This window comes from Balaenoptera ricei, chromosome 2 (assembly GCF_028023285.1).
Source record: "Balaenoptera ricei isolate mBalRic1 chromosome 2, mBalRic1.hap2, whole genome shotgun sequence".
Taxonomy (NCBI): Eukaryota; Metazoa; Chordata; class Mammalia; order Artiodactyla; family Balaenopteridae; genus Balaenoptera; species Balaenoptera ricei.
Genome location: NC_082640.1, coordinates 70,038,963 through 70,061,917, shown reverse-complemented (window position 1 = coordinate 70,061,917; position 22,955 = coordinate 70,038,963). Strand labels below are relative to the sequence as shown.

The following is a 22,955-nucleotide window of genomic DNA, read 5'->3' as shown; positions in this document are numbered from 1 at the left end:
GGGGTGGGGGGTTGGGGAGGGCCCACATAGGTAGGAACCCCACCGAGCAGGACCTGATTTTCTATGTTGCTTGTGTTTTTTCTCAAACAAATGTTAGCTCTTATTTTTCCCCCAAGCTTCAGAGACATTGAACTCTAAATCCTGCGTATCTCATATGTAGTTCCTCTTATTTATTGAGCCCTTAGTACCTACTATCAAGTAGGAATTACTGTTCCCACCTGACAGCCAAGGAAACAGGCTTCAGGAGGCTCTGTAATTTGGCCTCCTGCAGGGTCACACAGCTCGTGCTGGTAGAGCTAGGATTCAAATCCAGATCTGCCTAACTCCAAAGGTGGTGCTACCATTTCCACACCACATTGTATACCTACTTAATGTAATTTTTGATGCCAATTGATGATAAGAATCAGGGGATGTTAGGATTCTTGGTTGTTGGTGAACACGAATTAGCTCAAACAATAAAAGAGGTGTTTTGTTTTTGTTTTTGTTTTTTGGCTTAGCTCACCAAACCTCAGGAAGAATAAGAATGCAGCCTGGCCTTAGGGAAAATTGTGTCCAAGCACTCAAATGCCATTAGCTGTTATACTTCAATTATGGTGTGCAGTCGGTTCTCTATACCTGCATCCTTGGATTCAGCCAACCTGCAGATGGAAAATATTTGGGAAAAAATAATCCCAGAAAGTTCCAAAAGGCAAAACTTCATTTACATAGCATTTACATTGTATTTATAACTGTTTACATTGTATTAGGTATTGTAAGTAATCTAGAGGTATTTAAAGCATGCAAGAGGACGTGCATAGGTTATGTGCAAATACTACATCATTTTATATAAGGAACTTGAGCATCTGCAGATTTCGGTATCCCCGGGGGTGGGCGGGGGAGTCGGGGCGGCATGTCCTGGAACCTGCTAATTTTCTCTCATTTGTTTCTCTTCTGATGTTGGCTTTATTCTCTCAGGCCAGCTGTCTCTACCACATGGGAACCACTGCCTCTGGCTTTAGTCTCATTATCAGGGAGGCAAGAGCTTTTCCCAGCTTCTGATAGAAAATCCCAAGGGAGGGCTCTAATTGGACTAATACTGGTCACATACCCAGACCCACCAGATCACCATGCCAGGGGATGGGGGAACTGGGAATGGCCCAGCCTGCGTCAGGGACAGGGTTCCGATTGTCAGTCTCCACCTGGAGCAGTTGGTTGGAGTCAGGGAGGAGCACTTCTCCCAGTTAGTGTATATGGTGGGGAGGGTCCTTCTCAGTAGGTTACACAGGATGTTCCCGCTCCACTTAGCTTACGTTTGTCCTTACCTGGCAAGAGCGAATGATTTCCTAGGCATTTCCTTTAGGGCCTGTATGAAGCTAAGCTAGAACGACTGGTGAGTGACCTTGACTTCACGGGTGAATCATGCTGACTGTGACCCAGGCACAAATGGCAGTGCCTTACTTTGGTGCAGCTTGGGTCACCATAACTATGGTGATATTATTAGAAATTCTCTCCCACTTTCCATTTAAAAATGAACAGATCTCTGACCTACCTCTACCTTTCCTTTTTCCAACTTTTTTTTTTTTTTTAATTTCCTCTCCTCCTGCTGAGCAAAATTAGCTTTCAGCAGGTCAAAACAGGTTTTTAGCTAATTTCTCTTTCTTGAAGTACAGATGATAAGCATCCAAGTTAGCCAACGTTGTTTTTCTGCCCACAGGTGGTTGATTGGCTTTGTGATAGATTGAATATCTGCTTGTCTTCTGAAGTCGCCCAGATAGTCTGGAAGGGGAAGTATACTGCTCTCAGGCATGTTCTTTTAATGGGAAGGTTACTCTGTGGTCTTTGGCAAGTGGCTTCTACTTGAGTCTTAATTTCCATATCTGTAATATGGGGCTGCTCTGCCATGCATTAGTATGGGTTCATTAGAAATGAGAGATCAGGGAATCCAGGATCCATAAACTCTTGCCTTTACTGCCCCCTTTTCCCTTTTCTTTTTCTCTCTCCCTTCTCTCCCTCTCCCTTCTCTCCCTCTCCCTTTAGTGTAACGCCTATACCTTTTGCTGTAGCTGTTGTTACTACCTGATTTCAGATTTGTGCTGATGAAAACCAAATCCTGAACTCTTGCAACATCATCTCTTGTTTAATGGTCAGCATTTGTGTGCCTTTTGGGTCAGGGATGAGCACTGCATTTGCAGAGAGGGGTGCACAAAGGTAGAAAATGAAAGCATTTCAAAACTAATGAATCAGGGACTTCCCTGGCAGCACAGTGGTTAAGAATCTGCCTGCCAATGCAGGGGACACGGGTTCGATCCCTGGTCTGGGAAGATCCCACATGTCTCGGAGCAGCTAAGCCTGTGCACCACAACTACTGAGCCTGTGCTCTAGAGCCCGTGAGCCACAACTACTGAGCCCGCATGCCACAACTACTGAAGCCTGCGCACCCTAGAGCCCATGCACCGCAACGAGAAGCCACCGCAATGAGAAGCCCGCGCACCGCAACGCACACTAGCCCCCACTCGCCGCAACTAGAGAAAGCCCGCATGCGGCAACAAAGACCCAACGCAGCCAAAAAGAAAAAAGAAAAAAAAACTAATGAATCTTGGGAGGGAAGCAGAAATTGAAATGCAGTTGCTGGCCTTGGTTGCAAAACTCTTGAAAGTGGAGAGAGAAAAATAGCTGCTTGTTAGGACCCGGCACACGTGCTCCGAAGGCTCACTGTTTGAACTCACTTGTTAATCAGGAGGTGGGAAACAGCCTCTAGTTCCTGCTGTCAGCACGTCTCTTGCAGTTAAACTTGTCAAGGAGGAGGATGATGAGCTGGAGCTGAGAAGGAAGCGCTTGCTCACTAAACTGGAGCTCAGAATTATTTTCTCTCACAACCAGATTTTAAGGATTTCAACCTACCCCAAGTCAGCTCCTAGTCCCAGATAAAGCTTGTTTCATTGGTAATGTGAGTGACCCCCCTGCCGCTTCCCAACCACAACTTTTTAAAAAAATTGAGATACAGTTGACATATAACATTGTATTAGTTTCAGATGTAGAACATAATGATTTGATATACGTGTATATTGCGAAGTGATTGGCCACAGTACGTCTAGTTAACATCCATCACCTTACATAGTTACAATTTTTTTCTTGTGATGAGAACTTTTAAGATATACTCTCTTAGCAACTTTCGAATATACAGTATTGTTAACTGTAGTCACCATGCTGTGCATTGCATCTCTAGGACTTATTCATCTTATAACTGGAGGTTTGTGCCTTTTGACCACCTTCACCCACAACTTAGTAATGGCTTTTCTGAAACTTTGGAGTACAACCCACTATGGTTTGCCATTTGCTCTGTTGTTTAGACCCAGATTAGCTAGCCTCTGGATAAACAATCAATCTATGGCTTCTACTCTAGCCTCTGCCATTACCTCACTTTGTAACCTTGACAGATAACTCCCAGACTCTGGGCCTCAGTGTTTCTCGTCTGTGCATAGGGGTTAATAATGCTTACTTCACACCATTGTCGTGAGGATTAAAGAAGACAATATATTTAAAAGGCCTGGCATAGTAGGTGCTCAATGAACCAGAGCTGTTGTGGTGTCTTCCGAGGTTGGCTGGCTTCTAATTTGTTGAAATCTGTCTCCCCTGGTGGTGACAGCCTGGACACGAACAGGGACCTGTCCTTTTTACTCATAGCTCAGTGCAGGCACTTTATTAGTGTTTATAGAATAAACAAGTGACTCCGCTGAATTCTTTAATCCAAAGAGGAGTAGAAAATGCTTAGAAGTCGGGGCTTCCCTGGTGGCGCGGTGGTTAAGAATCTGCCTGCCAGTGCAGGGGACACGGGTTCGAGCCCTGGTCTGGGAAGATCCCACATGCCGCAGAGCAACTAAGCCCGTGTGCCACAACTATTGAGGCTGCGCTCTAGAGCCCGCGAGCCACAACAAGAGAAGCCACCGCAATGAGAAGCCCGTGCACCGCAACGAAGAGTAGCCCCCGCTCGCCGCAGCTAGAGAAAGCCCGCGCACAGCAACAAAGACCCAACGCAGCCAAAAATAAATTAATTAATTAATTTAAAAAAGAAACAAAATGCTCAGAAGTCAAGTTAATACCATGTGCTCATGGGGGAAATATCAGGAGGCTTTGAACAGTGGTTATTTCTGGTGCAGAAAATATCAGAGAGGAAAATACTTTCTTCCGCTTAGTTTTTTCATAACACTTCCTTAATCATTTTTGAAGAAGGAAGGTTTATCCATCTTCATTGTTGCAGAGCCGGGGCAGGATCTGGGTATCAAACCTTAGCATCTTGTAGGTTTCCTAGGGAAGCTTGTCAGCCTGGGAGCTCAGAGAGTGGTGGATGCTTGCTGCGGAATACAGAGTGTCCCACCACACGCTGGGGCTCCTCCCAGCCTCACTCTCCTAATATTGGAGGGTCAGAAAGAGAACCCAAGGCCTGAAGAGGCCTCGGGGAGTAGAGAGGGCTTGCGCCTGTGATGTGAACAACGTTTGAGGTTGCTGCTAGGGAAGATGTGGGAGGAAAAGCCCGATTAAACCTCCCAGGGCTCCAAAGCAGGGCAGTATTCCATGCTGGGAAGGGCACTCAAAAGAACCAGGCACCTGGATGTAGAGGTGAACGGGTGGGTGGGAAAGGAGGAGGTTTTAGGGGTGGGGACCAGCACAGAGAGGCAGGCGAGCCCCAGCCTGGGGAAGGTGGACACGGAGACGTGCTGCAGCAAGAAGTTGCAGAAGTGAGCAGGACAGCGGGCATGGAAGGGGGCAGGCCGAGGGGCCTGGACTGTACTGCGAGGCAGCCTCTGTGCGGGGGCTGTCCCACGGGAGGAGTGCCGGTCACTGTGCAAGACAGGCTGGAGGAGGAGTTGCTGGGCACGGGAGCAGAGGAAGGAGAGGCGGTGATTGTGGGAAGCAAATGCAGGAGGCTGACAATTGGAGGAAACAATCTCCGTGGCCTTATCTGACCTCTTTTCTGCCCCTAGAGAAGAGCCCGACTTGGCCGGGGCTGCCGGGAAGGAGCATGTCCTGGCCTGGTAGCTCCAGCCACACGCTCTGGAGTGGAGTGGAGTGCCCAGGTCTCCATGCAACTTCTTGTCAGGCCTCCAGGGTCACCAGGAGGGGCCCTGTGTGTGCATCTGGCTTCCAGGATGGATGTGGTCCAAGCAGGGAGACTCCCCTGAGGGTTTCCCTCTGCTCCGCTCTGGCCCCCACCCGCATGGATCTCTGCAGCCTCCAGGCAGCGAAGTTCCCTGGGGCAGGTGGCGGAAGCAGGAGCCACAGCCAGGGAGGGAGGAAAGTGGCGTTATATAAGTTTGCAAAAAAGGAGGCTGGCTTGCCATGTGAATAGAAATCAGATACAAGGACAGTCACAGAGGCAGTGCAGCCACTCCTGAGCAGCAGCTGTGGCCCGGAGAGTGGTGTCTGAGCAGCAGGGGGGAGTGAGGGGAGTGGGTGTCTGGTGCTGTGAACTGCCTGTCTTAGAGGGCAACCTGTGAAAGAGTCATTTTTTGTGATCCTGTAACGTGTGTGCTATTTAAGTGCCCACAGTTCATTCGACTGATCCTGGCCTCCATGTGGTGAGGTTGCGAGAGCTGGGACTGTTATCACTGCTTTACTGATACGTAGACCACAGACTACAGAAGCGAAGGGACTTGCTGAAGGCTGCACGTAGAGCAGGCGGCAGGGCCAGGATGTGAATACAGGTCCCCTGTCTCTGTAGCCAGTGCCACTCCTTTGCTTTATAACAAGGCCTAGCAGGTCATTTCTAAACAGGCCATGGGAACGTTGGAAGGTGAGGGAGCTCAGGGCTTCGTGGTCCAGTTGCAGGAAGGAAAGGCTGGGACGTTCTTCGGTGGAGGGAGGGACTCATGTTGGGGCGCCTCCCTGTGCCCAGCTGTCCCGGCTCCGGCCTGTTACTCAGCCTCACTTCGCACACACTGAACAGCGGCCTCCGGGGTCAGGCATCTGTCCTTTGTTGGAGAAGGGTCACGGTGCTGTGGAGACGAGGACCAGGGGCTCCTCGGTGGGAAGTGTTTGTCGGGGCCGGTCCTAACACCAGGCTTGGGAAGAAACAAAGGAAAAGTTGGTTCCTGAGCTCCTGAAGTTTATAACCTCCCCGTGTGTTTGAAATAATTCTCCGGGAGGCCGAACGGTTCACCGCGTGACCTCACCCAGGTCATCGCTCCAGGGCCGTCCCTGCCCACAGGCCTTCCCTCGTCACTCTGTCACAGCAGCAGCCCCCTCACTGTCTGGGCTCTTACCAGGTTTTGTTATTATTTTCTTCATGGACCTGAGACCACCTGATGCTGCACATTGGTTTGTTGGTTTGTTTAGTCTGTCTCCTCACACTAAAGTGTAAGCTTTGTGACAGTGGGAACTGGGTTAGTTTGCTGGCTGTTGTGTCCCAGGTACGTGCGTGGTGCTGGCACATAGCAGGAGCTCAGTGGACACGGGAATGAGTGATGTGGCAGCAGGGAGGGTGGGGAGAGGACAGGTCCAGGCATCACAAGGTCTGAGTTCTGGTTCCTGCTCTATCCAGTTTTTGCTGTGTGACCTCAGTCAAGTCCCTGGATCCCTTTGGGCTGTAGGCTTTTCGTCTCCACCATGAAGGGGAGGAACCAGATGCCCTGTAAGGCTGCTTCTGACGCCTGTGTTCTGAGAGTCTGTATATGAGAGACACAGGAGGTTGCCAAGGGGTTTGGAAAGATCTCGTATCCTGTGCTGTCGTGTCTTGTGACACGTTGAGGGCTGGGTCTTAGAAAGACAGCACCCATGGTGCTGAGTGTGTGCATGTGTACACGGTGAGTTTATCTCCATTCATTCACAGGCATTTTGGAGCACCTCTTATGTGCCAGGTATTGTCCTGGCTCTGCAGTTACAGGGGTGAGGCAGACAGCCAACATCCCTGCCCTGGTGGAGCCTGCGGTGGGTGGAGAGAGGCTAGAGCTGGCTGGGGGCTGTGGTTAGGACCTGACCCAGGCTGGGGATGATGAGGGGCTGGGTGGAGGTGGGCAGGTGAAGGACTTACTGGGATATGAGAGGGTGATTTTTTTTTTTTTTTCAGTTTACCCTTGGAAAGATACTTAAATGGATCTGTTAGAAACTTGTTTAAGGATAAATAAACACATTCCTATGAGTACTGAAGGGGAAAATAATAAAATGTTAATAGTGGCTCTGGTAGGTTGGAATTATGGGGGTTTCATTTTTTTCCTCTGGTTCTCCAGATGTCCTGTATAGTGTCTGTATTACTTCCGTCAAAGATTCCCTGTCAGGGTTTACGATTTTGCTCCTGGGTGTGGCCTGCTCTTGAGCAGGTCTCATTGTTTGCTTTGCTGATGTCTGTCCACAAAGCCCTGGGGAACTTTACCAAGTCCCAGCCTCAGTAAGTGAGAATTCTTGGCTCTGCTCTGCCTGCTTCACGGGGCAGTTGTCTGAATCAGAGGAGATGGTAAAAGAAAAACATTTGGAAATTCAGCTCTTGGCAAAGGGAAGGGCCAGTGGACTAATACTGGTGACGGGAGCCAGGGCGGGCCGCGGGGATGGTCCGAGTGCAGGGAAGGGGAATGGGGCTGGTGCTGGGGGCACTGCCTTGACCCTGAGGAGCAGCTTTCGGGCCTCCCTAGTTCTCTGGCCCCGGTAGCAAGAGACTCTCCCTGACTAACAGGTAGATGCAGCTGAGCAGGCTGTTAGGGATGTGACTTCAGTGAAAGAGAATCAAAAGTTGGCTCCCAGCCCCTGGCACGCACATTTATAAAACCCACATGCTCTGTGCATGAGGTCAATAATAGGAGTTCCTGCCTCCATCCCATCCTCCTTTAGTCTTTGGTCTGTAGCCTCAGCAAGCATCCAGGTCTTATTATGTCTTCCTACCTTATGATCCGGCGGCAGATATTGTGTCTTGCCAACAGGGGCAGTTGAAGCAACAGACCTTGAAATCTTGATTATTCATGGTAACTGACTCCTTCCTGTGGGTCATCTGGCCCAGTCTGGATTCTCAAAGAGTGGAAAACACTGGCTTTCTGTCCCGCTTCTACAGCAGCTTGTCATTCCTCTGCTGACAGCCCTTCCTCGAACCCTGAACGAAGGGGAATAAGGGGCCTTGGTGTCCAGTGCTCCTAAGCCAAGGGCTGGCTCTGTGATGGGGGCCGGGGTGTGTCATGGCATTCGTGGTCAGGGCTGGTCGGTCTGGGGAGCGCTGACCTTCCCCTTCCCAACCTACCTGTGTCAATTCTCTACTTTTCTGTTTTCTTTTCCCTACAGATGTCAAGCCTTCCAACATCCTAGTGAACTCCCGTGGGGAGATCAAGCTTTGTGACTTTGGGGTCAGCGGGCAGCTCATCGACTCCATGGCCAACTCCTTCGTGGGCACAAGGTCCTACATGTCGGTATGAGCACCGCGTTCCATTTTTCCAGCTTCTTATCTGATCAGGAATAGGAGCCAAGTGGGTGCCTTCCCCTATGGAGCCAGACCCTTGTGCTTGGGTGATGGAGGTGGGTGAGAAAGAACGAGGGATGAGGCATTGGGGTCCCCTCCCTGAGGAGATCAAAGTCTGATGGGGAGATGGTCTTGGCCCTTCACAGGCCTTGGAGCATGGTTGGGGCCCTGGGGCCCTGACTCAGTGGAAGAGATAGTAGGATCACAGCTTCAGCTCTCACTGGCACTTGGATGTTTCCCAGAGCTTGGCTTCCATTCTGAAGACACTGAGCTCCAGCTACCCTCAGGACCTCTGCCTGATCGTCTTAAGACCCTCAGACTGACATGTCCAGACATGTCCCCACCCCAGATTGCCCCACCATTTCCATTAGCAGTAAATTGCATCACTGTTTCCTTAGTTTTTCAAGGTAGAAACCTGAGCATCAGCCTTTAACCTCTCTTCCCAGCTCCCCATCCTTTTAGCATCTAGCAACCCCCAACTCCTGTGAGTCTATTCACAATTGTCTCCCCAGTCCAGCCTCTTCTCTCCCTCCTCACTGCATGTCTCCCAGTTACCTGCCCATGTCTCACCACGGCACACCTACCTGGTCCCCTGGCTGGAGTCTAGTTCAGCTGACAGCCTGAGGTCACTGAGGTGTTTCCTGCTTCCAGCCCTGCTGGCTTCCACCGCGCCCAGGGATGACACTGGCATGTTCTCTTGCTTCCCCCATACAACTAGCTCCCTGCGGGGCAGGGATAGGGCCGGAGGTGTCTCTGTTGTCCCAAGGGTCTGGCTTGGCACCTGGCACACTGTAGATGCTCAGGGAATTCTTGGCAAGTGAGTGAATGTTTGGTTGACTGAACGGGTGGGTAAATGGCTAACATGCTCGTGAGAAGGATTCAGAAAGGGGAGACGTGGCTCTGGGTGAGTGCTGACCAGGGCAGAGTAGAGGCGCGTTAGTTGGAGTGAGTGGGAGGCCTTCGTGGAGGTGGAAGGAGGGGCCGGCACGGGGGCTCAGGGCATCTTAGCACATTGTGTTTTATGTACACTCTTCAAGGACCTTCATATCCTGGAGTGATGATCCTCTCTGATCTATATGGTTGTCCCATGAAGTAAAGATTAGTGTACCCATTTTAGAGATGAGGAAATCTAGACTCAGGGAGGTGAAGTGACCTGCCCACTTCACCTTGCAGAGCCGGCGTTGAAAGCCAGGCCTCCTTGCCGGTCAGTCCCCCTTTGCACTGCAGGCTCTCACTTGCCTCTTAGGTAAGATTTGGCAGCTGCTCCTGGCCTCCCTGTGTGGAAGGTCCTGCTCACACCCTCATTCCTTCTTGTCTGTCCTCTGCCCACACTGTGATTCCAGCCACTGGTAACATGACTCACCTGGCGCTGACCCACATCGCCACCCCCTCCATTCCAGTGGCTAAAGGCATGAAGCCCATCAGCTCTTCAGCTTCTTCCCTAAATGTCTAAAAACTGAGCAGCTAGCACCCTGGGCTACTCAACTGCCAACTATCGAGTTCAAAATCAATTAACAGGCCCTGGAACTTATATTGATCCAGGGTTTAGTGGTTTGGGTTTTTGTGGTTACATGGTCAGTTCCAAAATAGTTCCGTGTTGGGGTTAGTGAAAAATCCTATGGGTGAAATGAATTTGATGTCTAAATAAGTGCATGATGGTCAGAATAAAGATTTTTTTTTTTGGTAGGGTTCTTGAAATACATGTACTATTTCAATTAATGCTCAATAAAAATAATGCTTTATATAGCACTATATATAATATTTCTTTCTCTTTGACTATTCTCACCAATAACAACTCATATTTGCATAACATTTTGCAACATCTACCATACATTTTCATTTGATTTGAGCTTTTCAGTGCCCTAGTTAGTAGAGCAGGTATTTTGTTATGTTGTTACTATCATCATTAGTCCCATTTCACTAGCCCCAGGAAACTGAGGCTCAGGATCACCTAGCTTGTAAGTCCCAGACTTGGGACTTGAACCCAGATCCTTTGCCTTTTCTACTCTTCAATGTTGCCCAAGAACAGTGAGTTAGTGGCAAAGCTGGTCTTAGAACTCAGCTTTCCTTACTCTCAAGGCCAGTGTTCTCTCTACCCACTGATACCTCATTCATGACCCATGTTCCAGAAGCTTCATGTTTTTGGACTCAGGACTCAAGATGAGCCTCTCATGCTGGGCTTTGGATAAGCTGTCCTGCACATGTAAGACAGTGACCAGGATGAGCAAAGCTGGAGCCACAGCTGAAGCCTAGCCAGGGCCCAGCTGGGTAGGATGCTGTTAGTTCAGGGCAGGTTATAGGGGAGACAGCAGTTAGGGGTCAGACCCACGGGAGCCAGCTAGGATTTGGTAATTACAGCATTTGGGGGCAGGTGGGAAGCCAAATTGAAGAGGTTAGTGGAGGTCCTGAAACAGGATGTGAGCTCTGGAGAGGAAGGGGCAGAAGATAAAATGCCTAAGTAGACGTAGGGCTGGGACCAAGCAGGGCAGCCCTGCACTCTCTTGCAGTGCAAGCAGGCCTCAAAGGGGCAGGAAGCCCCAGGTATTCATGAGGACTCACCCATCCCTCTTATGCATGGGCCAAGCTAGCTCACAGGTGATAAATGTGTCTGTCTCTCCTGCAGCCAGAAAGACTCCAGGGGACTCATTACTCGGTGCAGTCGGACATCTGGAGCATGGGGCTCTCTCTGGTTGAGATGGCAGTCGGGAGGTATCCCATCCCTCCTCCAGATGCCAAGGAGCTGGAGCTGATGTTTGGGTGCCAGGTGGAGGGAGATGCGGCTGAGACACCGCCCCGGCCAAGGACTCCCGGAAGGCCCCTCAGCTGTGAGTGGCCTGGTGTGGCCCCAGCTTGGCCTGTGGGTGGTCTTTTGCTGTCAGGGGTTTCTGGAGGGCTGATTCTCTGTCTCTGGAGCCAGGCTGGGGCATGGGTCTCCAGGTGTAGGAAATTATTATTACCAACAACTTCCTACCATTTGTTGAGTACCCACTGTGTTCCTGGTACTGCGCTTAGTATTTTATACGTATTATCTAATTTTAAAAATCATGACTTTGTTTTAGGTAGATTTTTTAAAAATTGAGATAAAATTAACAGCATAAAAGGCACATTTTAAAATGTACAGTTCAGTGGTTTTTAGTATATTCCTCCATGTTGTACAACCATCACCACTATGTAATTCAAGAACATTTCCATCACCCCAGAAAGAAACCATCTCCGTTAGCAATCACTCCCAGCTGCCCCACCCTGGCCCCCGGGCAATCACCAGTCTACTTTCTATCTCCATAGATTTGCCTAGCGTTGTCTGATTTTAATAGCAGTCGTGTGTGAGCACTACTCTAATTTCCATTTTAGGTGTGAGGAAACTGAGGCACAGAGTGCTTGACTCGCCACGTGCATTTATTTGTAAGTGGCCAAGTCTGACTCTGAGGTGGTAAGCACTGTGTAGCACTGCCTGCCTTTCTGAACTGTGAAGGAAACCTGGTATTGGAAGATCCTGGCCCAGCTCTCATCTTCTGATGTAGCTCCTGCTAGGGCATTCCTGTCTGACCAGGGAGACCTGGTCTTTACCTCCATGAGGCCCACATGGGAGAGGGCATGCATGAAAGGAGAAACAGGGAGGGGGCAGGGGTAGCCAATGGCGGGTTGTTGCAGGGGCTGGTGGCTGTGGCCCCGGAGAGCCAAGAGGAAGAGACCCAAGTTCAGGGAACATGAAAACTAAATCCTTTAGAGTTATTTAGTTATTATCTCATTTGCTCCTCTTTCAGTGTAAGGAAGGGGAGAAAGGCGGACATAATTTTTACCCATCTCTACAAAACTCAAAATGAGGCTCAGTGGTCAGCTGATTTACCTAAGGTCACAAATCTTGGATGCGGCAGAGCCCAGACTCCGACCCTGGTCAGCTTACTCCGTGGCTTTGGCTGGTCCCCTCTGTGTTCAGGCCTTATCTGTGGCTCTTCTGTCTCTCTTTATCGTCCACGACTCTGTTCTAGTCACTAGGGTCCATGCCCACCCCTAGCCTCATATTGGCAAATAACCTTCTGTTTCTGAGAAGTGTTTTCTTTTTTCTTTTTATAAAATCTGTAGCTTATGGAATGGACAGCCGACCTCCCATGGCAATTTTTGAGTTGTTGGATTACATAGTCAATGAGGTAAGGTACTGCATGGCTTCTTTGACCTTGGAATTTATTTGCTCCTCTTAAGAAAAAAACTCACAGTTGATTTGTCTGGGAAACCTCTGAACTGTTCCCACAGTATGGGCTGCCCGGGCTCCAAGATTCGTGTGTCCTGGTTTGTGCGTCATGATCCTGGAATTGAGTGGCTGGTTTAGAGGCTGCAGAAGTCCCTTCCCCAGGAACATCTTCATGCAGCTCTGAGTCCCTCCTCCTCTCTCAGATTCAGGAGCCTCCACCTGCCCATTTACATTCTCATCCTTCAGTCACCAGGCATTTCCTTTTTTTCAGCTAGCGTTTCTTGTGCACTTACTATGTGCTAAGCACTGTGGGGTGGCGGTAGGAGTGAGATGGGGATCCACAAATGGAAAAACAGTCTCAGGTCTTAAAGACTGTTAGATTGTGTAGGGGAGGCAAGGCAAATGCATGTGTGACTGCCATATATGGTTTTCTCCATATAAAGCAATGAACATAAAAAGTGACAGTGCAGAAGGAGATATGGAAAATATTCACTATTAGTTGTGTGCAAAAAGCAGATTATAAAATAGTATGTATACTATGATTGGTTCTTTAAAGAAATCTATGTACGCATGTATGTGCACATAAAGCCTGGAAAGTAATATGATATAGTGATTATCTTGAAGTGATGGAATAACAGGTGATTCATTTGCTGTTGGCTAACTTTAATACAAAGAAGATATATTATTTGTGAACTATATATACCAGTATGTTTAAATGTAAAAAGGATCAAGGAAGGGACTGACAAGTATTCATCAGTTTGGGTTTGGGGGAGCGGGAAGCTAGGACTAGCACCATGGCTGCTCAGAGGAGGGTGGGGCAGGGCTGGAGGAGCTCGAGGGCAGGACAGGATTTCAGATGATTAAGGAAGGCCAGCACTCTCCTGGTGTCCGGAGCAGCATGGGTAGAGGAAGAGGAGGGCCTAGCTCTGACCTGTTTGGGAGGCAGCTGGAGGCCTCCCACTCGGCTGAGGTGCGTGGTAAAGGGCATCACCCCATTTTCTTCTTCCTTGAGACTAGTGGAGTTTCATGCTTTCTTACTGCTCTCTAAAACCAGACCCCCAAAGGCTCAGATAGGTCCCCTTGTTCATTACAAACTCAGCGGGGAAAATCCTGGCTCACCCCAGCAGTTAAAAAATCACTGTCACTGGTTCACAGTCTACTGGAGAGCTTAGTTCAGCTCTCTTTACTGCCTGGCTGCACACCTTTATGCTAAGCCCTGTGGGACACAGGAAGTTCGGGATCTGATCTGGGCTGCTTAAGGACTCAAGGGAGGCAGAATGTGTTGCATTTGTGTTAGGAAGGCCATCCTCTCCTGCTGGGACCTAAACTGGGTCGTGCTGGGTGGGAGCCACATTAAGGGAAGGGACGGCTGAGGTCAAATAGTTGCCAGTCACCTAGTGTGCACCGATTTCTTAGATATTTTCACATTCATTTTCCTACTGAGTGCTCCAGGCACTGCTCAGGTGGGCCAGGCTGGTTTCGTTTTCCTTTTCATACAGCTAAGGAAACAGGCTCCAAGATGAAAAGCAGCTCAGGCTCGTCCCACCTAGCGCTCTTCCTTCCTTCCCACCTACTCCTCTCAGCCCCCATCCTACCTCCCAGGAGGCTGGGCTGCACCTCACACTCTGCTGGCACACAGCCCCTCCCTCGCCTGGCCTCTCCCTTGAATAGTCAGTCCCTTCAGCCCCCCTCAGCACCGTGGGCCCCGAAAGCTGGGTTTTAGTCCATGACCTGGGATCAGGCTTATTCACCTGCTGTTCTGATAAGGCGTTCAGGGCAAGAGGAGGAGTAGGCTGGACTCCTCTGGTAATGTTAGTGTTTGATTTTTAGTCTCCAATCACCTGTTGACTTGGGTTACACATCGGAGCAGTGTCTGGAAGTCAGCTCACAAGGAAGCTGCACAGATCCCCAGTACGGGTCACAAGAAGGGTGGGTGACATTTCCTGGGGCTGTGTGGTGCATGAGCAGGGTGCCCCAGGGCCTTGCCCTGTGTGATCTCCACCATACACCCTGGAAAGACAAGGGCTACTGCCAGTGTGCTTGCTCTGATGCCTGCAAACACCCTCATTCCTGCAGTGAGTGTGTAGGTAACATTCTTCCAGACCCAGCTCTCTGCCAGTTAATGTTTTTTTAAACTTTGTGTGCTCCTTCAGCGCTCAGGAGGGATAAACATTTTATTATTTAGCCAGCCTCACAGGTGCTGTCTGGGCTGGACTATGCCTAGTGGTTTGCATATCCCCCTAGCTGCTGCTCCTAGTAATTGATGGTTCTGTTTCCCTGCCACACTCCAAGATGTACAGTGGTAGAGCCTCAGAGCTAAAAAGGGTCCCAGGGATTGTTAATCCCAACCTCCTCGTTTCACAGAAGGGTCATCTGAGGCTCAGAGAGGAACAGTGATTTATTCAGTCACTAGACAAGTGAGTGCTCAGAACACTGACTTGGCCCCGGTTCTGACTGGTTTGAGATTGATGGTTCCAACACGGTAACCCGGTAGCAGCCATTGGCCTCTCACCCCTGTCTTTCCTTGACTGGATAAGGGCAGCACTGCCCAGAGGTGGGAGTGGGGAAGGGAGAGGTGGGTGGAGCAGGACACCGGGCATTTCCTATGTCTTCACATGTACTTGCAGCCTCCTCCAAAGTTGCCCAGTGGAGTATTCAGTCTGGAATTTCAAGATTTTGTGAATAAATGGTAAGTCACCTCCTGTTCTCTGAAAGTACTTTGGTTTTGTCAGGCTCCCCATCCATCTTGGAGAGCACAGCTTTGCCTTTTACCCTTTAGCTGCTGCCCTTCTTCCAGAGTGCTAGGACTTAGGTGACCTATCTGACTGTAGCAGCGGGCAAAACAGCTGCTGCGCTCAGCACTTAACTGTAAAGGGACTGGCATATTGCCTTTTGGCCTTAGTTTAATTCAACAAGCATTTATTAACCTGCTGTGGGCGTGACACTCTGCTAAGAACAGGAAGGTGGGTAAGGCTTAGGCACTCTTCCTCAGAGCCTATGGGGTGTGGGGAGGACGGGCATGCATGCACACGTAAGTAATCTGAGTTAGAACCAGTGCCAAGCAAGAGCTCTCACACTGTCTTTCTTCCTTTAAGCTTAATAAAAAACCCTGCAGAGAGAGCAGATTTGAAGCAACTCATGGTAAGTCATTTATTTCAGATTCTTACACTGCCACCTGCTTACTCATTTGTTCTCCTCTGTCAGTCATCTATCCAGTACTTGCCGAGCCCATACCCTGCTCTGCCTTGACCACTGTAGTCCAGCTGATCAGGGGCCTGCAGGATACCCAACATATCTCCCCAGTCCTCCTATCAGTTTAATGGAAAAGCCAGGATGACCCTGCAGCCAGAGGGAGTCCAGGGAAAGAAAGGGCCAGCCCGCCCCTGCAAGGGGACAGGGCCTCTTTGTAGTACTGACTGGCTTATCTTAGATTCAGTCCCCTCACCAAGTAACTTTACTTGTCTCCTACGTGGTGGTGTGGTAGGAGGAGTGGGGTACTGCAAACGTCTGAACTCACATGCCATGTAGAGCCTGGTCAGCGTAGCACGCGCTCTCAAGTTCATCAGTTCCTTTGTTCCTTTAACAAGTCTGCGAGGCACTGCAGGCAGAGCGGCTGTCTCCATTTCAGAGAGAGCGGGCTTGGGGAAGGGTAAGACCAGCAGAGCCGGGGCTTTAGGCCTGCAACCGGCCAAGGGCAGGCTCCCAGAGCACCTTCCAAATGCAGCACCACCTCCAGACCCAGGACTCTTGAATTTCCCTCCTTGGTTTTTAGATACACTTTCTGTCCATCTCCTCACACACAGGTTCATGCTTTTATCAAGAGATCTGATGCTGAGGAAGTGGATTTTGCAGGTTGGCTCTGCTCCACCATCGGCCTTAACCAGCCCAGCACACCCACCCACGCGGCTGGCATCTAAGCACTGGGGAAGCAGCCGAGTCCTCTGCGCAGTGGCATGCCATGTTGCTTCTGGGCCTCCTTCCCATGCCTGTCTCTGTTCAGATGTGCATTTCACCTACGACAAAGGATGAAGAACACAGCATGTGCCAAAATTCTACTCGTGTCATTTTCAATATTATCATCTTTATTCTTATTACTATTGTTATTCCCCTAAGTGGACTGGCTTTGTGCTTGGGGCTATTTTTGTGTATGCTGATGATCAAAACGTGCAATGTTGAACTACAGTGAAACTTTGGTGACTGTTGGGTAGTCATTCTTACTGAAAACTGCACTGCTCTCCCACACCGTGACTGGCTGGCTGCCTGTATTTTCGGGATTCTTTGACACTTGGTGGTACTTCATTCTTGCCAGGCTTACCTTCCTTCCAACTGAGTAGGAAGGGGCCTTGTAAGATCCTTCACAGGCAGTGCATGTGAAGCATGCTTTGCTGCTATGAAAATGAGCATCAGAAAGTGTGTATCATGTTATTTCATTATGTTTTTGCTTTTAGTGTAGAATTCAGCAATTTCCATCAAAATCTAGCCAGAGCCCTTCACTGCCATGATAGCTGGGGCGAACCAGTCTGTCTACTGTGATGATCTGTAGACTTCTGGTTGTATTTCTGTATTTATTTTTAAATATACCGTGTGGGATATTTAGTGCTATGTCTCTTTAAGTTTGGATTAGTGTTTCTAAAATGGTGGAGTTACTCTGAATGTTACAAATGGATCAAGGCATTAACGTGTATGAGATTTATCTTTCCCCAAATCCAAGTACTGATGCTATTGTAAACAACAGTGTGTATAGTGCCTAAAAACTGTATGGAAATCCTTTTACCATTTTAATCCAGATGTTTAACAAATCTAATCTCTTATTCTAATAAATATACTATCAAATTCAAAGGGTGAAAGATAATTCTACTTCTGTGGAGGGATTTTCAGTGTCTGTAGTGCACAAGAAATCAAAAGATTTAGCAGCCACGCATTACTGAGAGGGAAAAGGCAAAGACAGGAAGGAGGCTGGAAGGCGGAAATACCACACTGAGGACAAGTTCAGTGCTTTGGACTAATGGGGCTTCCTGTAATTCTAATCTTTGGACTTTCTCCAGTTCTTCTCATCAAGCACCCTTATCTTTCAACCACTTTTCCTGTGGACCTGTGAAAAGATCCCACTGATTCCTTCCGTCTTTTTATACAAGGGAAAAACAGTAGGTGGGGGTAGGATTGGGGGGCGGCCGGTGCCTGACTGGCACTGGAGCCTCCACCCGGGACTGTGCCATGCTGCTTTGCTCCACTGAGCAATGGCTTCCCTTCTCTCTCCAGTTACACCTGAGACACCTTCCTGGAGAGGAGACAAGTGCCTGGCACTGGGTTTGTTGTGACTGTGGGGCGGCAGTGAAGCCAAAGAAAATGAAGCTATGTCCCAATTGGCCACCCTTCTTTCTTTGAAAAGTAACTTTTGAGATTTAGGTTATATGTGAGGCTGCCTTCCCTCATTTTCTTCGAGAGGGCAGGTAATAGAAAACCAAAATAAATATATATTTAACAATAAAAGGCCTATTTCATTTTCAAATTAGAAAACAGAACTTCTTAGGTAAATCTCCTGAGTAGGTAGTTCCACTCTAGATCTACCAGAGCCTGAGATACAGCCAGGATTTTAAAAACTGGTCAGTGCTATATATACACGGCTGCCTCAGCCAGTCATTTTTTTTTCTCACTGCGAGGCTAACATCTGTTCTAAGTCAACAGCCTAACTTACATGTTTTCAATATACAAACATGCAGATGAGGTTTAAGACCCACACCCTACTCACACCCTACTCACTCCCAGGGTCTTTTCCTAACAGAGACGATGTCACCACCACTGAGAATGTCTCAAAGTGTGCCAACTAATGAATGGGGTAACCTGGTGCCTAAAACCTGGATCTGAACGCTTTCAAGGTCAATGTCTTTTGAGGGGTGTTTTAAATCCTCTATTCACATCCAAAGCTATTTCATTTTGAGAGTCAAAAAGATTTCTTCCTAGTACTTTTCACCAAGAATGATCTAATTCTCAAGAATGATGTTCCCTACATCACTCTTGCTGTGTTTTTTGAGTTCCTCAGGCCAAATTCCTTCCTCAAACTTCCTTACTGAGACGTCAATAATAGTTGGATTTGTGTTTTTTTCCAGCCGCCGCACGGCTTGCAGGATCTTAGTTCCCCCACCAGGGAATGAACCCGGGCCCTCGGCAGTGAAAGTGCAGAGTCCTAACCACTAGACCGCCAGGGAGTGAAAGTGCGGAGTCCTAACCACTAGACCGCCAGGGAATTGCCAATAGTTGGATTTTTAAAGGATACCTTGTGAGTGTCTCACAAGGACCTGTGAAACTGCTAGAGCAGATATGAGTACTCTCATTTTATAGATGGGAAAGTGAGCTGCAAAGGTGAAAAGCAAGCAACCAGTTGGTGGTCAAGCTAGAATTCATACCCAACTTTTCTAGCTCTTAAAAACCCATGCTCATATTTTAAGTTAGACCCCAAAATGTGTACCTTGATGCTTTTTGTTGCAAAATAATTTTCACACTGTGTTTTCCGAGAAACATGCTCATTTAAACTTCTGGCTACTTCCTGTAAGAGTAGCTCAAAATAACTTTAACGAGATATTAACAAATATGTCTGTGCTCTCTCTGGAACAGTTATGTAAGGAGCTGTGCTTGAGGAGGCTGTGTTTTGTTTGGCTTTTCTGGGCAGGGCCAATTACTTTTATAAAATTAAGCAACTACTTGTCTGTATATTCAGTGGAAAAGGGACAGTACGCAGAAATGAGTCTCAACTTCAAATATGAAGTTTAACAACTCTTATTCTGTAACTATCATCTCTTTATTACAAAATCCAACCTCCCAAGCCTAGTGATCCTTCTTCAATGGCACATTTCCTAAGTCCAGAAATGGGTTTTCAACCATCCTACTGTATCGTTCACCCAAGAGGAACTGACCCTCTTCTCTGTTTCTGTCTGGAAAGCAGCAAGCTGCCTGATGACTATCTTTATTTCTAAGCACATTTTACCACAGTGATGTCTCAACCTAGATGTGGTGACAGCCACACAAAGCATGTTAATAGGCAGTTTTACGATGTCACGGAGAGGTGGCAACAGCTTGTGCTCTCAAGTGGCCCTCTGTCCTCTTTTTCATCTTTCTCTCCCACACTGTGGCCATGCTCTGCTCACAAGGGTTCAATGGCATGCAAACAGTCTTTAATTGGTTTTCTTAAAAGAGGCATTGATTGGAAAGGCTTGCTTGTATTTAAACTCTGCCCTTTTTGCGAATGCCAGACCTTCTCAATAGCATTTCAGAGGAAGTTTCTGGTTTTGAACACAATTACTGAATCTGACCAGAATATAAACACAGCACCACCCATATTGCTCAATATTGAAACACTGCATCTCTGCTTTTCTGTATGTCATAATTTTGGTTAAAGCACTCTGAAACTTGAGTTATTGATGGAACCATTTTTACAACTACACATCCTCCTAAAGTTCTTGCTTCCTTTTAAATGAGGCCACAGAGCCCATGGCAAGAATTCTTTGAAGAGAGAAAGTTCCTGAGGCTTTGAACTTAACTCCTATAACTAATCCTGGCTCTTCTCCCCTTCAGGAATCGGATTCTTCTTCCTCCTCCTCCTCCTCCTCCTCTTCTTCTGGCACATGGCTCCTTGTGCTCAACTCCAGTGCAGTCTGGTTGATTGATGCTTCATTGTCTACATGCACCAACATCTGCTTTAGTCAAGGACACATTATGGATTAGTAGGAAGAACACTGGCCTCAAAACAAATTAATGTTTTCAAATAAAATCTCAACTGCATATTCATCCGCAATATTTATCACTAAGAACTGTGGCCACTTTCCTATTTCTCCAAATTCTACCCTGACCCCCCAACCCCCATTGCCAAAATGGGAGCAGAGTAAATGCCCTAGATTTGATAGAATATTACCTGATTTACAAACATGGTTTTTACATAAGAATTATGCTGGCTTAGATGTGCTGCTTTCCAATAGTTTTAAAGGCTTAACACGCATCTGGGAGAACTGTTCAAATATGGTATATTTAGAAGATGATTTTCCTGAGCGCATTTGGTGAGAAGGATATGATGAGGGCAAGAACTCATTTTTTAGCACTAGGCTTTGTAGTTGAAGCCACACTCTATTTTTAGATCCCAAGCTTGCTTATTCACAGAACAGGAAGAGTTTTGACATCTTCCTGCAAAAATCTTCACACTCTTCCCAGTTCACTGGAGTGACTAGAGAAAGTGGATGAATAGGAAGGTCGAGGCAATATAAAAGTACAGTCAACCACAGTGTAGCTAGCTGGTAGATGTTCCCTGTTTAAAACAGTAATATAGACAAGCCAGTTCATTAAACTAGAAAGTTCTTATCAGCACTTCCCAGAGTCCTTTGGGCTTGATAATGTAATTTACAATTTTTGATGGCTAAGCAGCTTAAGAGCAGAATGGACTCCCCGGGCCCACACTTGATTAAGCTTACATCATGTGACTGTTCAGGCGCAGGTTGAGAAGACGGCATCTCATCTTCTCTTCTAGAACTAATCATTGACTGGAGGGCCAGTTCTTCAACCTAGAAAAGAAGAGTCAAGGACACTTTCCTTACTATGTCACTGGGCTACTGATGTAGGTGAGATGTATTGAGCACGCTGTAAGCGGTGGGCATCATGAGAAGGAGTGAAAACAGGGTAAGCTCTGTGAAGCTCCAGAGGGAAGGGTGGGGCTCCTCGAGCTTTCCCCGCCTGTTAAGGAAACAGCACGGAAAGCTTCCAGCCCCTTTCTCCTAGGGTGAACAGGTGTTCCAGCTGAGCCGAGGCTTCCACTCGCCCAGACCTAGCAGCCCAGGGGAGAAAACACAAGCATGCCCTTAAAAAAGCCAGGTGTCTTCTGATTCCACACACCCGAGCTTGTCTACCCCGTAATAAGAAGGCGAAGGCAGGAAGACTGGAAAATGGGGGCGTTTCCCGGAGCGCAAAGGAATCTAGGCTCTGGCCGCGGCCATCGTCAGCACGCTCACGTTAGGCACTGGTACAGGCACTGCGGTGATGTCAGAACACAAAGAAGTGCAGGCCATTACATGTACCCTAAGGGAAAGCGCAGTTTTCATAGGTCGCAGGTGGACAGTGCTTCTCAGTTTACAAAGAGCCTTCATAACCCTCATCTCACTTGGAATTAGAGAGCCTGGAAGTGCCGAGCAGGAATTAGCAGGAGCGTCTCACTGAGGCTGAAGGGGGTGACTTCCGCAGAGGTCTGGGAACTGGCGCTGATGGGTTTCAATCTCGACTCCTCGTCAAGGCCGTGGAGTCAGTAACAGCTCCGGGGAGAAGAGCTACCGGGAACTACTTTGTGGCCGGTCTCTTCTCGCAGGGCCTTACCGTCTCCCTTCGCAGAGTGGGCGCATCCGCCAGCCGGTCGGCTTTGCGAGACTAGAGCTGTATCAAGCGACCATACTAAGTAGTAAAGACAGTAGGGGCTCGGAAGGGGAGGCCGGTGGGGGGCAGGGGCGGCCTAGGCGAGCCTGCGGGAGGTCTCCCTTCCTCAGCGCGTGGTGCGGCCGCCCGCGTTTCCGGGGCTGCGGGGGTCCGGTGTGTGCCTGGGATGGGGCGGGGCGGGGCGGTACTCGCCAGACTGATTGCTGAGTCTCAGCCCAGACCTGCGGGATCAAGATTCTTAGAGGGGTGGACCCATAATCTCAAATCCAGCCCCCCAGGTGCCGGTAAGCCACCAGGTCCAGCCGCGACGGCCGGGTGAGGAAGGGCTAACCGGCGGCACCAGGCGGGCGCCGCAGACGCCTGGGCTCCGCGGGGAGCCGGGCGGCCCGCGGCGCCGAGGCGACGGAACGGAGGAGCGGAGTGGGGGGCGCAGGGTCACCTTGAGCCGGTTCAGCTGGTCGTGCAGGGCCGCTTTCAAGCGGAGCAGCGTCTCCTCCTCCTTGCGCAGCTCCTGAAGCCGGCTCAACATCGCGCGTCTTCACGCCGGCGGCCGGCCGGGCACTCGCCGATGACGCCATCTCCGCGCCGTGCTACCGGAAACGGAAGGCGGGCGGGGCGGCCGCTTCCTGCTGGCGGCCGGGGTCGCCGCTTCCCCGCGGACCGGCTCGGCCCACGGACGAAGTGGGGGTTTTACACCAAAAACCTAGACTCGAATGATGAGGATTCCTAAGGCAAAGGGCGTTGGAGCTGTAAAGGACCTGGAGATAAAAATGGTCAGATAGCATGTGTCAAGTGCTTCAGTTGAACAGCACTAACACCCTTCCACTGGTGTTGCGTCAGGCGGCTGCTTTCGCTCCCCCAAACCTGCAGACGCGTTTGAAGGCAGGGAGTATTGCCAGCATATAGTACATGGTACAGGAGCCCTACTGTGTTGGAGGTCCAGGCAGG

At 49.0% G+C, this 22,955-nt stretch overlaps 2 protein-coding genes across 3 annotated transcripts in view; one reads left to right on the top strand and one right to left on the bottom strand.

The window, feature by feature from the left end:
- MAP2K1 (mitogen-activated protein kinase kinase 1) overlaps positions 1-17,441 on the top strand; it is an 81,958-nt gene extending 64,517 nt beyond the window's left edge. Inside the window, exons 6-11 of the mRNA XM_059912969.1 lie at positions 8,239-8,363; positions 11,037-11,238; positions 12,497-12,561; positions 15,230-15,291; positions 15,698-15,743; positions 16,406-17,441. Coding sequence (XP_059768952.1) covers positions 8,239-8,363; positions 11,037-11,238; positions 12,497-12,561; positions 15,230-15,291; positions 15,698-15,743; positions 16,406-16,519 — 614 coding nt within the window. The 3' untranslated portion in view covers positions 16,520-17,441. The remainder of the gene's footprint in view (positions 1-8,238; positions 8,364-11,036; positions 11,239-12,496; positions 12,562-15,229; positions 15,292-15,697; positions 15,744-16,405) is intronic.
- On the bottom strand, positions 15,728-22,619 carry SNAPC5 (small nuclear RNA activating complex polypeptide 5). Of its 2 annotated transcripts, none has more exons than XM_059912970.1 (3): positions 22,447-22,619; positions 21,059-21,148; positions 15,728-20,293 (listed from the first exon to the last, which is right to left on the bottom strand). In XM_059912970.1, exons 1-3 carry the CDS (start codon positions 22,534-22,536, stop codon positions 20,168-20,170), a joined length of 306 nt encoding a protein of 101 aa, XP_059768953.1. In that variant the 5' UTR covers positions 22,537-22,619; the 3' UTR covers positions 15,728-20,167. The 2 variants fall into 2 exon arrangements, with proteins under 2 accessions (XP_059768953.1, XP_059768954.1); XM_059912971.1 differs by having other exon boundaries at positions 15,728-20,290; positions 22,447-22,608.
- Positions 22,620-22,955: the final 336 nt, after the last annotated feature.